The 16,850-nt window shown below is 42.1% G+C and overlaps 1 protein-coding gene across 5 annotated transcripts in view; it reads left to right on the top strand.

The window, feature by feature from the left end:
• shroom1 (shroom family member 1) overlaps positions 1–16,850 on the top strand; it is a 30,878-nt gene that overhangs the window by 6,494 nt on the left and 7,534 nt on the right. For 3 of the 5 annotated variants that reach the window (XM_058087132.1, XM_058087136.1, XM_058087134.1), the window contains exons 2-4: positions 12,651–15,346; positions 16,496–16,682; positions 16,758–16,825. In XM_058087132.1, the coding sequence (XP_057943115.1) occupies positions 12,834–15,346; positions 16,496–16,682; positions 16,758–16,825 (2,768 nt within the window). In that variant the 5' untranslated portion in view covers positions 12,651–12,833. Of the gene's footprint in view, positions 1–9,667; positions 10,650–12,650; positions 15,347–16,495; positions 16,683–16,757; positions 16,826–16,850 lie in introns of those variants that run through there. The other 2 variants (XM_058087133.1, XM_058087137.1) reach the window with 2 other exon arrangements.

Here is a 16,850-nt window from a genome sequence, read left to right as displayed (position 1 = left end):
GGTCTGCGCGCTAACCACTTGACCGCCGTGCAGCCCAATCCCAAATTATAATTTTTTAAAGTATTATTATTATTATTATTATGGGGCGGCACGGCGATCTAGTGGTTAGCGTGCAGACCTCACAGCTAGGAGACAAGGGTTCAATTCCACCCTCGGCCATCTCTGTGTGGAGTTTGCATGTTCTCCCCGTGCATGCGTGGGTTTTCTCCGGGTACTCCGGTTTCCTCCCACATTCCAAAAACATGCTAGGTTAATTAGCGACTCCAAATTGTCCATAGGTATGAATGTGAGTGTGAATGGTTGTTTGTCTATATGTGCCCTGTGATTGGCTGGCAACCAGCCCACCTCTCGCCTGAAGACAGCTGGGATAGGCTCCAGCACCCCCGCGACCCTCGTGAGGAAAAGCGGCAGAAAATGAATGAATATTATTATTATTATTAATTATTATTATTATTATAAGTACTTTTTCAAGCCAATGAAAATGACCTAAAACATTTTGGCACTTGGATGATGATGCTAGAGTCTGACTGCCTTTAATGTAACTCTCTGTCCCGTGTATATTCTTGTATCATTTGTATCAGCCTGTCACTACTAGACTGTGACTTATTGTCAGACCCTCCCTCTATTGTCCGATAGATCCTGTCCCCATGTATCGGATAGACATGATAGAGACAAATGGCGGTCACTCAAGCCCCCTGCCACTAAAAAACTGCCATCCCCCTCACCATCCTCCATTGTGTATGGTTATGTGTGTGTGTGTGTTGTAGTTATCTGACAGCACCACACCTACACTTTTGTTCCGAGCAGTCAGACTGTCACTGTGATACTCCGGCGTCTCATGTCAATGAGTGTTTGTATGTGTCCATTTTTAGGAACTACTTTCCCCATAGGAAATACTTCAGGGCTCTACATTAAAACCAAAAAATGACTTCCCGTCGGGCAAGTGCACTTTGGCATGCCATACTGCCAAGAGTTTTTTTTTTTAAAGCGGTTCTTGTTGGGTGTTGGTAAAACACGGACTGCGTAATTCTGGTGGTAATTTACGCAGAAGGTTAAATAAGGTTAAATAACTGTTAATAGTTCTCCTGTTATTTATTTTTCATCTTATTTTGTGTAGAAAAATAAAAAGTAAGATATTTGAGAACAGTGGAATGTTTTATCAGAGCTTTTCTTGTAGAAAATTGGAACCAAGGCGAAGTTTTTTAAATTTTTTTGTTTTTAATAAATGCGTTTTTTGGTTGTTGTTTTTTTAGAAAACCTGATGCAGCCCAGTCTCACCCAGACCCGAGCTCCAGTGGCCCCCAAGTAAATTGAGTTTGAGACCCCTGCTCTTGACAATCCAGATTTCCATACAACGTCATGATCTATGTAGGAAAACAACCACAAGAAAATGATAATCATTTAATCTTTATTTGAGATTCTCATGTGATGCCACAAAAATTAGATGATATCAATATGGCAGTCTTTTCATTTTACATGGGGCAAGTTCGGGCAAGTAGTTCTCACCTTAAGGATTCCCCATTTGGCAAGTCATTTCTTTTTAATGTAGAGCCCTGTTATTATATTTTTTTTAATTCCCCAAAAAGTGCAGTTCCCCTTTAAGAACCAAAGACTCCCTGAAGGACTCTTTTTATGATTGTTTCTACATCATCATGATCCCATTTTCACAAAGCTTGACATACTTAACTCACAGAATAAATATTGATTTTAGGGATTCGAATATCACCTGCCAAGACGAAAATGGGTCAAATCAAACATTGTCCATACTAAAAAAAAAAAAAAATGCCCTACTTAGTAGTCCACATTTTTGTTGACTTGAGCAGCAGTCATGTTGATGATTCTCAAATAAACTGACTTCCCCGCCGCCCGCCGGTTATGTTTCACCACTCCAGGGCAGTGACATATCTGCATATCTGGACTGCTGTTTCATGCATATTAAAGCATGAAAAAAGCATTATTAGAGGGTTAGTTTACTTTCTCACGAAGGCATTTTAGCAAAGCCGTGACCTACGTTCTCATTCTTTTTTTTTGTTTTTATAGACTTTTTGTTCTGCTGTAGACATGATGTCACTAAGTGTTGCAATTGTAACATTTCACCGTGTGAATGACTCTTTTACTTTTGGGAGTATTGGCGTCTGACAGCTTTATCCTTTGTAGGAAGCATTTGCATGACAGTGTCATTTAATAAGAAAGTATATTATATTATCAGTCAGTCAGTTTTATTGCTCAACCTTTGTACAAATCAGTCCGATAAGGTGTCGCAGTCGTAAAAAAACCTCACCGGGCTCCTGATTATCTGGCATTTGTTTTGGTACAATGAAGCATTATATCTTTTATTGTGTTGTGTAACTGGTATTGAAGCCAACACTCGTGATGACATAACAGAGACTTTCTTACTCGTCAATGGTTGTTCGTCTATATATCTGCCCTGCGACCAGTCCCGGGTCACGCCCAAAGTCAGCTGGGATAGGCTCCAAAATTCCCCCTCTGGGGGCCACTGGAGCTAGGGTCTGGGCGAGACTGGGCCGCATCAGGTTTTACAAAAAAAACAAAACAAAACGCATTTATTAAAAACAGAAAAGTGAATAAACTTTGCTTTGGTTTCGATTTTCTACAAAAAAAACTCTGATAAAACATTCCACTGTTCTCAAATATCTTACTTTTTATTTTTCTGCACAAAATAAGATGAAAAATAAATAAACAAATCAAGAATAAAGAAAATCAATCAATCAGTAATAAATAAATATAATAATAATAATAATAATAATAATAATAATAAAACGGCAAATAAGAAACCACATATAGTTGGTGGGTAGACAAATTATTTTTTTCAGATTAAAATGAACAAAGCATTATTAGAGCCCTGTAGACATGACAAAACACGACTATAGTCACATTTATACTCTTTTTATTTACAACATATTGCGCAACTGCAGGGTCTTGAGATACATGCTAACTCGCAAACTAGAGAGCTAGCGACCTAAACGGTAGCCTTCAAGTTATTTCCTTTCAACTTAAATAGCCAAAAACTTACCACTTCCACACGGATAGGGAGGATAACTATTAACAGTTATTTAACCTTTAACATGAACATTAATCAAACATAATAATTTTTTCTGGGTACATGATACCATACAGCATCCATATCAAATGTTAGTGCGCGGGCCGCACTAACATTAAACTTTCATATCAAGGCGGGGGGCCTCAAACTAGTGTCCTGTGGGCCACATTTGGCCCGCTGGCCGCGTGTTTGAGACCCCTGAACCAACATCGATTCTGCAGGTTGCAACGAAGTAGTATGCTCCGTTTTTGCGTCAAACAGTGTAAATACAGTCAGTCCCTCTCCGCAGGCTATTTACTCTAAAATAAAGTCAACCACAGTCAATCACTTAAAACGTCTTTATTTGATGTTCTGTTTGTACGACACGTGTTCAGAAGCTACCGGTTATGTAAGTGAATCGCTGGCTGTACGGAGCCTCATCGTTATTTTCCAGCGAGCATACGGCACAGTCAATAGGGAGAAGAGCTGCATGCAAATTTCACTTATGTAACCTGACCTGTGCGGCAATATCGGCGCTTTTCAGTTGCCTGAGCACACAGCAGGTGAGTGTACCTGATAAGGAGATGGACAGCGTGATGGTTCCTGTTCAAACAGTTGGACCATAAGGGATATGGAACCGTGGCTGTACGTTCAATAGCACTACACTCCACCCTTCCATTTTCACATTCATATCATCAGCTTTTGTATGCTACTTGTTTCTATCCGGTATACACACACAACGATGCTACTTCAGGTTTCATGATTATTAGCGGGATATTACATATATTTACATTACCGCTGCATATTATTATCTATGCCAGGGGTCTCAAACACGCGGCCCGCGGGCCAAATGTGGCCCGCAGGACACTAGTTTGAGGCCCCCGCCTTGATATGAAAGTTTAATGTTAGTGCGGCCCGCGCAAGTTTGATATGGATGCTGTATGGTAACATGTACCCAGAATAAATTATTACGTTTGATTAATGTTCATGTTAAAGGTTAAATAACTGTTAATAGTTATCCTCCCTATCCGTGTGGAAGTGGTAAGTTTTTGGCTTTTTAAGTTTAAAGTAAATAACTTGGAGGCTACCGTTTAGGTCGCTAGCTCTCCAGTTTGCGAGTTAGCATGTGTCACAAGACCCTGCAGTTGCGCAATATGTTGTAAATAAAAAAAGTATAAATGTGACTATAGTCGTGTTTTGTCATGTCTACAGGGCTCTAATAATGCTTTGTTCATTTTAATCTGAAAAAAATAATTTGTCTACCCACCAACTATATGTGGTTTCTTAGGTTTTTATTATTTGCCGTTTTATTATTATTATTATATTTATTTATTACTAATTGATTGATTTCCTTCATTCTTGATTTGTTTATTCATTTTTTATCTTATTTTGTGTAGAAAAATAAAAAGTAAGATATATGAGAACTGTGGAATGTTTTATCAGCGCTTTTCTTGTAGAACAGGGGTCTCAAAAACGCGGCCCGCGAGCCAAATGTGGCCCGCAGGACAATAGTTTGAGGCCCCCGCCTTGATATGAAAGTTTAATGTTCGTGCGGCCCGCGCATGTTTGATATGGATGCTGTATGGTATCATGTACCCAGAAAAAATTATTACGTTTGATTAATGTTCATGTTAAAGGTTAAATAACTGTTAATAGTTATCCTCCCTATCCGTGTGGAAGTGGAAGTTTTTGGCTTTTTAAGTTTAAAGGAAATAACTTGGAGGCTACTGTTTCGGTCGCTAGCTCTCTAGTTTGTGAGTTAGCAGTGGCCCCCGGTTAATTGAGTTTGAGACCCCTGTAGTAAGCAGTGGCGCATCACATCAGATTTCAGTACCATTCATTGATTGACGCTAATACGGTAAAACGTTTGTCTTTCTGGCCCTGCAGCAGCAACACAAGAACAATAGAGGTTGTTTTCTTCCTTTTCCAGTCACATATTCTCTCCTAATGGAGCTTTTTCCCACCTTTGAGCTGGAGGCGGGTCAGTTACTGTTGTTTTTTTAGTCCTGCTGGTTTTGTCCTCGGTCTCCTGCTGAGCCGTCTCTTCTTCTTTTTTGTCTGCCGTTTTGTTCTCAAGCTGTGTAGTTATTGGTCACGTACAATATGGTTTTTTTTTGTGAAGCAGCTCGTCTCGTGCGCTCTACAAAGTTGCCATAACTATTTGGGTCTAGTCAAACAGGTGAGATTGGGTGTGTCTTTCATCACTTTTGCATCGCAGCAAAATGCTTGTGGCTTTCACACAAGTACGCTTGCTAGGGTGTTGTCTCTGGAGGGACTTGCACAAATGCTTCATGAGTTTTGTTAAAGGAACGCTGCTGGATGATGGTTTGCCTTTAGTTGGATTGAATTGATACTCTACCAATTTGCATTATGGAGGTTGAAGAAACTATTATACTTTGCACACAGTGGTCCAGCCACACGAAACCCGTTAGTGATAAGAGACAGTCGGAAGTCCGAGGAGTCCAAAAATAATATGTACGGTAGTAATTCTACACTTGATCAACACGGTTCAAAGCATGAGAAATGGGTATGGAACTGTAAAAAAAACAACAACAAAAAACGTTATAATTCACATGTGCTGCACGGTGGTCGAGTGGTTAGTGCGCAGACCTCACAGCTAGGTGACCCAAGTTCAATCCATCTCTGTGTGGAGTTTGCATGTTCTCCCCGTGCATGTGTGGGTTTTCTCCGGGTACTCCGGTTTCCTTCCACATTCCAAAAACATGCTAGGTTAATTAGCGACTCCAAATTGTCCATAGGTATGAATGTGAGTGTGAATGGTTGTTTGTCTATATGTGCCCTGTGATTGGCTGGCCTCCAGTCCGGGGTGTACCCCGCCTCTCGCCCGGAGACAGCTGGGATAGGCTCCAGCACCCCCGTGACCCTCGTGAAGATAAGCGGTAGAAAATGAATTAATAATTCACATCATGAAAACATTATTATTGAGTCCATTGGAATTAATTCATTTAATCACTTTATTTAATCACTGAGTCCATTGGAATTAATTGATTTAATCACTTTACACTTCATTCATTCATTTTCTACCGCTTATCCTTGTGAGGGTCGCGGGGTGAGAGGCGGGGTACACCCTGGACTGGTCGCCAGCCAATCACAGGGCACATATAGACAAACAACCATTCACACTCACATTCATACCCATGGACAATTTGGAGTCGCCAATTAACCTAGCATGTTTTTGTAATGTGGGCGGAAACCGGAGTACCCGGAGAAAACCCACACATTCACGGGGAGAACATGCAAACTCCACACAGAGATGGCAGAGGGTGGGGAAAGACAAAATAAGAAGCCAAAAAGTTACCACTTCCACACAAAATAGGAGAACTCATTCATTCATTCATTTTTTACCGCTTATCCTCACGAGGGTCGCGGGAGGTGCTGGAGCCTATCCCAGCTAGAGGAAACCGGAGTACCCGGAGAAAACCCACATGGACCCACACGGCCCCTGATGGCCGAGGGTGGAATCGAACTCGGGTCTCCTAGCAACCCACTTTACACTTTGTTAGTTTGCTTGTATTTTGTATTTTGTGAGGGTCAACAAACACACCCGTGATAGTATTCAATAAAAAGTAAAAGTGATGCCCTGCAGCCCTCTCCTATTGTATTCTGGTCTGAAGGAATTCCTACAGTATCCATTTAAAGTCGGCGTGACAAGATCATATTGCAAAACCGCCCCCGTGAAGTCCATAATGCAAAAGTAATTGTCTGCTGAGAAGTCATTTGGAGTTTATCCTGGGCACAGGTCTTGCTAATCCGGGAAGGCATGATGTACCGCACTGCAGATGCTGGTTAATAGTTGACCAGTCAGGGTGCAGAAGTCTTGAATATGTCAGGTATGATTGCTCTACCATGGAGGTTGGTGAATGTTCAATATTGTCACGTTGTGCGGGCAGGAATGTCGAGCTTATTAGAGTGTGACAGCTTGTTTTTGGTCAGATTTTAGGCGGCGGCATGAGCACTGCCCAGCAACATGAGGCCCACGGCTTCTCTCACATCCTTAAGGACTTAGGACTCCTTCTTGAACTGCCTTTTGAAGCATCTGCAACCTCAACCATCCAACTCCACCTTTTCAAAAGCCATTTTGTTTAGAGGTAGATAATAGAGATGTTGTCCATCATGTCCTGTGGAAGACTGAAGTGGTGTGATGATCCGTGGTATTCATGTCCATAGATCAGGGGTCTCAAACTCAATTTACTTGGGGGCCACTGGAGCTCGGGTCTGGGTGAGACTGGGCTGCATCAGGTTTTCAGAAAAACGCATTTATTAAAAACAAAAAAAATTGAAAAACTTCGCTTTGGTTCCAATTTTCTACAAGAAAAGAGCTAGCGACCTAAACGGTAGCCTTCAAGTGATTTCCTTTAAACTTAAATAGGCAAAAACTTACCACTTCCACACGGATAGGGAGGATAACTATTAACAGTTATTTAACCTTTAACATGAACATTAATCAAACCTAATATTTTTTTCTGGGTACATGATACCATACAGCATCCATATCAAACTTGGGCCTCAAACTAATGTCCTGCGGGCCACATTTGGCCCGCGGGCCACGTGTTTGAGACCCCTGTTCTACAAGAAAAGCTCTGATAAAACATTCCACTGTTCTCAAATATCTTACTTTTTATTTTTCTACACAAAATAAGATGAAAATAAATAAACAAATCAAGAATAAAGAAAATCAAATCAATAATAAATAAATAAATATAATAATAATAATAATAAAATAAAAGAAACCACATATAGTTGGTGGGTAGACAAATTATTTTTTTTTCAGATTAAAATGAACAAAGCATTATTAGAGCCCTGTAGACATGACAAAACACGACTATAGTCACATTTATACTTTTTATTTACAACATATTGCGCAACTGCAGGGTCTTGAGACACATGCTAACTCGCAAACTGGAGAGCTAGCGACCTAAACGATAGCCTTCAAGTTATTTCCTTTTAAACTTAAATAGCCAAAAACTTACCACTTCCACACGGATAGGGAGGATAACTATTAACAGTTATTTAACCTTTAACATGAACATGAATCAAACGTAATAATTTTTTCTGGGTACATGATATCATACAGCATCCATATCAAACTTGCGCGGGCCGCACTAACATTAAACTTTCATATCAAGGCGGGGGCCTCAAACTAGTGTCCTGCGGGCCACATTTTTGAGACCCCTGCCATAGATTGACGCTCCATGTCTTTCTCTGCACACCTTGCTTGAGTCTCATTGCTGCACGATAAAGGCCATTGTGAAGCAAAGACTTTGACCTCCTCAAGCTTCTCCCCCACCCCATCTAATCCATTGTTCATTCCTCTCTCTCTCGCCGTTAGCCTCTGTGTCGCTCTTTGCATTCGCTGCTTTTGTCAATCTAATCCTCATTAAGGAAATGTGTCCTTCCAAGACACATTCCCTGACTGTGCAGGATTTTTTGTGTGTGCGAAGCACATGGTCGTTATACATTCTTATGGCTCTTAAGCCTAATTCTAGCCTAACCTCTTCCATGATGTGGTACTACTCGAGCTCAGTTGCCAGGAAGAACATGGTCATGAGGTTGTTCAATGTTCATGTCGTGATCCCCAATTATGGATCACATGTTGGAAGTATAAATGATTGCCGATTGTTTTACCACAACTAAGGCACCTGCTGGAGATATTACAGAAAAATACTTTGCTGCATAAACTTAGCTTGGGACTTAGCAAACTAATTGTCCTCAAGACATAGACCATTAGTGTACTGCTGTGGACAAACCTCGGTCTGTGGGCCATATCCAGCCCATTATGCCTTTCCATCCGTCCCGACAACATTCCTAAATATTAACATAATTGAACAAGTAAACTGATATAAATAAATATTATATAAATATAATATAAATATATATTAATAAATATTATCAAAATAATGTCGGCCAGTCCAGGGTGTACCCCGCCTCTCGCCCAAAGACAACTGGGATAGGCTCCAGCACCCCCGCGACCCTTGTGAAGATAAGCAGTAGAAAATGACCGAATGTCAAAATATTAAGAGAAAGAAGTTGTCATAATATAATCACGAAAATAATGTCATTTTGGTAGCATAAAGTTGAAATATGAAAGAAAAATTACTATTTTATTAAAGGGGACCAATTATGCTAATTTTTCAGGCCTTTGTATTGAGTTGTGGTCTCCTATAGAGCAGTTACACACGATAACCAGCACAGAAAGCTTTCTAGTTCTTCCAGAATCTGCACCCATTCAGCTATATTTCTATGGATGTTGTGCTTCTTGCGATTTTGTGCTTCTGTTTTAATGTATTCCACCCACAGCCCCGCCTCCAGGCCTTCCCACTCCACTGTGGTTGGTCACACTCCCGAGTGCTTAGAAGGACTTCCGATTTGTGCCGCTAGCTGCGAAGCCAACTTGATAGGAGTTGATAAACGGCAATGCCCAACCCTAGTATTTTTACCACAACTACGGCACCTGTTGGAGATATTAAGATATGCCTTTATTCGTCCCTCGGTGGGGAAATTTGTAAAAAAAAATTGTAAAGAAAGCTTTCTAGTTCTTCCAGAATCTGCACCCATTCAGCTGCATTTCAATGGATTTTGCACTTCTTGTGAAAACGATCCGTTTTAATGTATTAAAAGGCACTCCCACTCCACTGTGGTTGGTCACACTCCCGAGTGCTTCGAAGGACTTCCGATTTGTGCCGCTAGCTGCGAAGCTAACTTGATAGGAGTTGATAAACGGCAATGCCCAACCCTAGTACCATGTGACTTCATGCTGTACGAATGGTGTGAATGTTACAAAACATCAACTGACAACAAAATATTTTTTTGTAGAAAGCATGAAAGTATGATGTTTTGATGGTAGGGCAGTTTTAACAGAAAAAACACCAACTTCTCGAATGGATGGCACTGACGATAACAAAGAGTGGAATGTCATAGGCGTTAGTTAATGACTCTCTTAATGACTTGTCATTGGGTGTTTCCAAATGAAAATAATTAGAGATTGTTTTTTTCTTTTTCTTGTGAAAAAGTTTTTTTTGTGGTTTGTTTAAGGGGGGTGGAGGCCTCCAGAGGTCACCCATGCACTCAACCCCCCCTCCCCTTATGCTACCCTCCTTTCCTCCTCCCTTCTGCCTTGGCCAGTCTCCATGTGCCGGGCTCAGGACCTTGGGAGTGAATGGCGCCCGGGCTGTGTTGCGTCTTTGAAGCTAGCCAGGAATGTGAGGCCTCTTTTCTCTCTCTCTCTTTTGCTCTCTCTCTCTTTCTCTCTCTGTTGTTCAAGCAGCCGGCAGCGTGAACAGCTATCGGCGGCACTGGTGAAATATTCCCTCCGTTGAGCTCATTGTGCACCACCGGAGAGCCGGACGTCATCAGCCAAGCCAATGGCTGGCTCTCACTAAGGCAGGTCTCGGAGGGAGGGGTCGGTTTTTTGGGGGAGAAAGGGGGCTTGAAGGGAAATCTTCACTCTAATATCGTTGCTCTCCTGGATACTTGGCGCTGGCCGCCCTTTTGGAAGAAAGATGTCCTGAAACGAGAAAAGTTGTTGTTTATATGACGCCATATTGTCCCATCCGATGGAAGCTGTGGCCTAAGAGTCAAGAGTTTTAGGGTGAGTGGTTGTGTTGTTTTATTCCACCGATGCTCCATTCATGATTTTTGTCGTCACTTTTGATGCACTTTCTCTGGTTTTTTTTTGTGTGTGTTTTTTTCCCCCCTCGTGTTGTCATTGTTACACCGCACTTGTGTCGTCTTGTTGTGGTTTGCATGTGAGGGTATTTGTCTGGACCGGTCACCCTCTGCGTCACCCCCCCCCCCCCGCCTCCCCTGCCTGGCTCCCTGTACATTTTGTCACCGGTTGTCCCCTCTATCACTTCCACTTGAGCGCTTCCCCTGTTTCGGGAGCCCCATTCTGTGTTTTTCTCCTGCAGATAGAAACACACACAGATCAGAAGGCCCTTCAATAAAACACATGAAATCCTCTTTAATACTGTAATTTGAATGGCTTTTGTTCAGGTTGGTTTTGTGTATATGCAAAACCAGCACCAATGATTTTCTTTGAGTTTTTTTTTTTTTTTTTTTTTTTTGCTTGGCCAGCATTTTTATTTTTTTTTAGGTTGCCAAGTTTGAGCAACCAACAAACCAAAAATGAGGGGTTCCCAAGTAGGAAAATTTGAGTTTATTTTGTAGACATCATGCTCATAGTTTTCTGTGTTTTAAAATACACTTGGGTACCCCATGGGGTGTCCTAATTTTTACTTGACAGTAAATTACATTTAAAATACATTCTCAAACTCGTGAGACCGTGAGATGCTAGTTTGAGGCCCCCCGCCTTGATATGAAAGTTGGATTTGTTTAATTTGTTTTTTGATTTGCTTATTAATTTTTCCATCTTATTTTGTGTTGAAAAATTAACATTAAACATTTATTTAATAATGTAATCATAAATAAAAAATAATTTGTTCATTTGTTTCATTTGTTTTTTGATTTGGTTATTTATTTTTCCATCTCATTTTGTGTCGAAAAAAAAATAGCATTAAACATTTATTTAATAATTTAATAATAAATAATAATTTATTATAATTTAATGTTTTATCAGAGCTTTTGCAAAGAACCAAAGCACTGAAAAAGTGGAGGGTATAGCAGAAGCATTGAAGACTATTATATTATATATATATTTTTATATTTAATATAATTAATATTTATTAATATTTTTATTATATTTTATTTGTATATATATATATATATATATATATATTTATTTATTTATTTATTTTTTTACCTGATGCGGCCCAGCCTCACCCAGACCCTAGCTCCAGTGACCCCCAGGTAAATTGAGTTTGGGACCCCTGTCTTAAAGAGTGTGTTGAGCTGTGTGAGAAATTTCAAGTCAGTCTACAGGACATACACACTCGTGTGCACATTTCGTTCAGCAAAATGTCATCGCCGAGGCCTGTCTTCATCTCAAGTTGACGGACCTGTTGTCTTGTTGTTGTTGTTTTACTGGCATCAGAGTTGAGTGACAGGTACACTGCTTCACTGTAATGACAGGGCATGGTAGAGAACAGCTGTTAAGAGTCCGACATAAACCCAATCATTAACCTCCATAGGTTACGTCGACAAAGTTTTTATCACAATAAGATATATTTGCACTGTAATGCGCTCACTGTTTTTTGTAGAGTTCTTGCCCAATTCCAAAGTAAAAAAAAAAAAAAAATCCGGTCGGGTCTCACAAGGTAACGCTGTCTTTTATAATGAGGTATTATGTGTCACATGAATGATCTTCCCACTCGGTGTCGTTCCACAGAATTCTTTACATTTTTACACGTGTGTGCATGCATGTGTGTGTGTGTTGCAATGTGTACCATCGACCTCAAGGCCTAATTAGAGGACTGCTTGGTGCAAGATGGCAGGCAGGCCCCCTGAAACAGGTGCTTAACTACAAAACTACAAAACTGCTGTGAGACACGGGCAAATTAAAGAGGAGTGAATATGTTTTCGGGACAGTAGAACAAGTACTTACAGATCATGATCTTTTTCATGCACAAAATATCACACCGTCCCCAATTCCCTGTTTCAGGATAATCATTGGTTTGTGTTTTTTCTCCTGCAGGAACCTCCCCAGCAAACAACTCCCAGAGGATTTGAATAAGTCAGAACGAGGTGATAAAATGACCTAATTAGCGACCTGTGCTCCGCACAACCTGGTGCAAATGCGGTGGCGGCACTTTTCCTCCTCGTACCCACACGGCAGATCCACACGTCAGTAAAACCGCCCCCATTGCTCCGCTATTCCATGGATTCCTATAACTTTCACTTTGAGAGAATGAGCAACGTGGACCTGCATCCTCTGAGCCTTCCTGTTGTCAGTCGGCTCTCCCCAGCCAAGTCCAACAGCAGCATTGTGGAACAGTTTTCCCACCACCAACACGGCAAAGGAGATTCCGCCTACAGTTCCTTCTCTGGTGGCTCCACCGCCCCAGACTACCCGCCTTCACTTCTCCCAGATGACCTACACTCCGGCTCTTTCAGCCACTATGCTGACCTTAAGTATATAAAATCCATTTACCATCCCGGTCACCTGCATTCTAACTCCAAGACCATGGATCAGTTCTATCGCTCTATGGAGGTCATCTCGCAGAACTATCGCAATAATACCCATCACCAGAATGGCAAAGATGGTTTCCATACCAACAACAAAACAATATCAGAAGTAGGTTTGCCTCTCAGGGCTCCATCACAAGAAGATCACGCTCCTGTTGGTCCTCCTCCAGTCCCAACAAGACAGCACAGTTTCATAGCCGCTAAAAACTTAGAAAACAACAAGGCGGATATTCCAACCCAGCAGCAACCGCCCAGACTCCATAATCGACTCCACCAGACAGCTAAACCAGAATTGAGCACCTCTGTCATCACTTCTGAACCTGTGTATTCAGATCCCACGCCAAGCTCCTACTTCCACATTCCCTCTTATAAACAGACCAGAGTGTCAGTGAACACACCCACACCGTTCACCACTGAGCAGCAGAAGTCCACAAACCTTCTCAGACGACTCCCTCCTCAAGGCCTAAGCCAACCTGAGCACCTGAAGCTCAGGCAGCTATCAAGCGGTAGCGCATCCAGCGGAGATGAACGTGCCCGTTTTGAAAATCCTCGCAAAAGGTTGCATTCCGCTCAAGACTGGCTCGGTTCGGAGCCAGCCCGACCCTGTGGTCCTCAGAATCCTGGTCAGACAGGCTTCATCAACAGCAGTATCCATCATAAGGGTCAGTTCTACTTTGTCACAGGAGTGTGTAAACAGTCTGAAGCCAGAACGAGAGCATATTCTGCATCTGTGAGTGAAGCGGTGAGTGAATGCTCTCCCATGTTGGAAAGACGTCAACCACAAGAACGGGAACGATGCCACAGCACAATGGAAAACTTATTCATACCCTTAAAACAGGTCCCGGATGAAATAGGCAATCCGAGTAAGGACCTCATTCCCAGAAGTTCAGATCAGGAGAATCACATACCCGCCTCTTTCTCGGCCCGGTCTTCAAGGAGTTTCGATCCCTTGGAAGAAATCGACACGGAAAGTAACGAGATTGGCCGCCACACTGCCAACAACCCGATATTCTACTGCGGACCGGAGAAAAACGGATCCTCGCGTTCAACTTCACAAACAAAAGAAGTTCCATCGCTTATCAGCAATGAAACATCCAACCACTCCAAAAGAGACGAACAGGTCAAAAGGGGTAAAAGACAGCCGTTGACCGATGTTGCCAGTGATAGAATAAACAAAGAGACCACGCCTCTTCTCTACCACCTCACTGGGGCTAACCGGACCGCTTTACAGCAAAAAAAGGACGCAGAGTCCAATCTAAAAGACAAAGAAACTGTCCTGAAACAAACAGGTCTTCGAGATCCATCAATGGACAATGAAAGTCTCACCCAAGGAGGCGCAACCAAGGACGATAACTCCTGTAACACCCTGGACGACGGCTTTAAAAAGTACTACAAAGAGAAGCTAAAGGATGCTCAGTCTAAAGTCCTGAAGGAGACATCGTTCAAAAGAAGGGACCTGCAACTGGTACAACACCGCTTCCGGCCGAAATTGCCAACTTCGGGGATTCACTCTTTCTCCTCATCACAAGATTCCGAGACTTCCACGGATACTCTCACTCCGTCTGTGGCCTCCGAGGGCACGCAAAGAGGAAGCATCGTGGAAGAGAGTCCTAAGGAAATGAACGCAGAAAACACAGAAAGAGAACACTGGAGGCCGGCAAATGTCGCTCAGCCTCAAGTGGCGTCACGCAACGGGGGCCGAAAGCGACTGACTCCGGAGCAGAAGAAGATGTGCTACTCTGAACCGGGGAAACTCAACCAGCTCGGTAGCACACCCAGTCACTCTTCTTGTCGCTCCTTCAGCAACGAAAGCGAAAGTCTGTTTCTCGTAGAAGGTGACGGGCAGCAGGATCACACGCAACCAGGAGAACAGGGACTGGTTGCAGCACGAAGGAAGATGTTTGAGCCTCGCGGTCGGGCCCTCTCGGCCTCAAGCGCCTCAAAGACGAACCTGAAGCATCTGCAGCACAAGGCACTTGTGGAGTACATGGAGCGCAAGACCGGGCAGAAAGTGGCAGAACCCCAGCAACCGTCTGGTCCTCAGCTACCAGTACCCCCCAGACAGAGGCACTCTTTGGGCGAGAAACCTTTCGATTGGGGTCCCAGGCCTTTATCAGCAGGTACTGAGTGCAAGAACCCGAAGAAGAAACCGAACAGACCCCACTCTGCAGGACGCATACTTGATTCCTCAGCCAGCTCCGTCAGGTAGGAACTTATTTTCATTTTTTTTGTGTGATTCATAAGATTTTACTCACTATATCAGTGATTTTCAACCACTAGTGTACCTTGAGAAACCGTCAGGTGTGCCGTGAGGAATTATCCAATATCACTTTTTATAATTAACATTTATTAATCATCATTTGCAAATATTATGTCAATAGTCATGAATACATGGACCCAAATATTCCAATTGCATTTGGTTTATTTGCTCAAACGGAAAGAATTGAACAGGGATGGAATATTCCTTTAACCAATCCGATTGAGGTATCTTGTACCCGCTCAAACGGAAATTTGTTAGACTGCGTTCTTCTTCGTGGTGTTTTTCTTCTTCTGTTGCTTATTGGCGGTTAGCAAGCAGCTTTCGTGTGCATTAGTGCCATCTCTGGAACAGAATCTAAACCCTTCTATACTTTATTCACAAGTCCAGTTTTATTAAAAAAGAAAATATATATCTATATAAAACATGTCCCGAGTTTAATTATAAAATATTAGCAAGATTGAATTTGATCTTTTCCTGTTTTAAATTGATCCCGGGTGCGTTCGTTTAGCGCATGCTCAGATATGACGTAACACGCAGATCCAGACGTTCTTCACTTTTAAAAATGGAGGCCAGCAATCGGCACTGGACTAAGCAAAGTTTGTTTTTGATTCAAACTAAATTTCAAGACTGGACAGATGAATACGGCAATACGGAGTTATTCCAAAAAGTGAAAGAAAAACTTCGGAAAAAAGTCGGTATCACGTGATGTTGATGTTTACGTTTTACCGCGCATGACATCATTGACTATTCTGGTTGATTTTCACGGCGCATGTAGACAAGAGATTGGAATATTCCTTTCCATGGATACCATTGTTTCCCGAAAGGTCATTCGGAAAGAGAAAAAGTGGTGATGTAAAAACGTGGCTACTGTGGAGTGTCTGTGGTGTAAAGACTGGCAGAGCAATGTAATATTGGTCCGTGTGGCAACACCTACCTTGTTCCTCCGATAGACTTATTGATGCACGTGTGAGGTCGTGGTGACATTTTGGAACATTTTTGGTTAGTGGTGTGCCACAAGATTTATGTAAAAAAACTGCGGTGGCTCAAAAAAGGTTGAAAAACACTGACTATATGGTTATTTGGTTTTTTTTTAGGTATGCACAGTTTTTGCCAGCGCAATCCTGTTCAAGCCCATCTGCAGGGCAATCAAACCAACTGCGATGGAGGGACAGACAAAGCCCATCCAATGGGATGTCTGCCTCAGTGGAGAGTCTCTTGGACCAACCAGAACAGCCTACAGTTTTCAGGAACAGATCCACATCCACACCACATTCATTTCAGGTAGAGAAGGTCATATGGATCTATATTTTTTTACCAATTCTACCAATTCATACAATATTATCAAAGTCATGATAGAAGTTCAATTTGCAGGCACCAGACGATGAAAATGATCCTGTGCCAGTCAATTCCGCCGAAACCTGCAGGTATGAACCAGATTTGCTGTATAAC

The sequence above is a fragment of the Doryrhamphus excisus genome, chromosome 11 (assembly GCF_030265055.1).
Source record: "Doryrhamphus excisus isolate RoL2022-K1 chromosome 11, RoL_Dexc_1.0, whole genome shotgun sequence".
NCBI lineage: Eukaryota > Metazoa > Chordata > Actinopteri > Syngnathiformes > Syngnathidae > Doryrhamphus > Doryrhamphus excisus.
The sequence above is the reverse complement of the archived record's forward strand: the minus strand, read 5'-3'. Positions and strand labels throughout refer to the sequence as shown.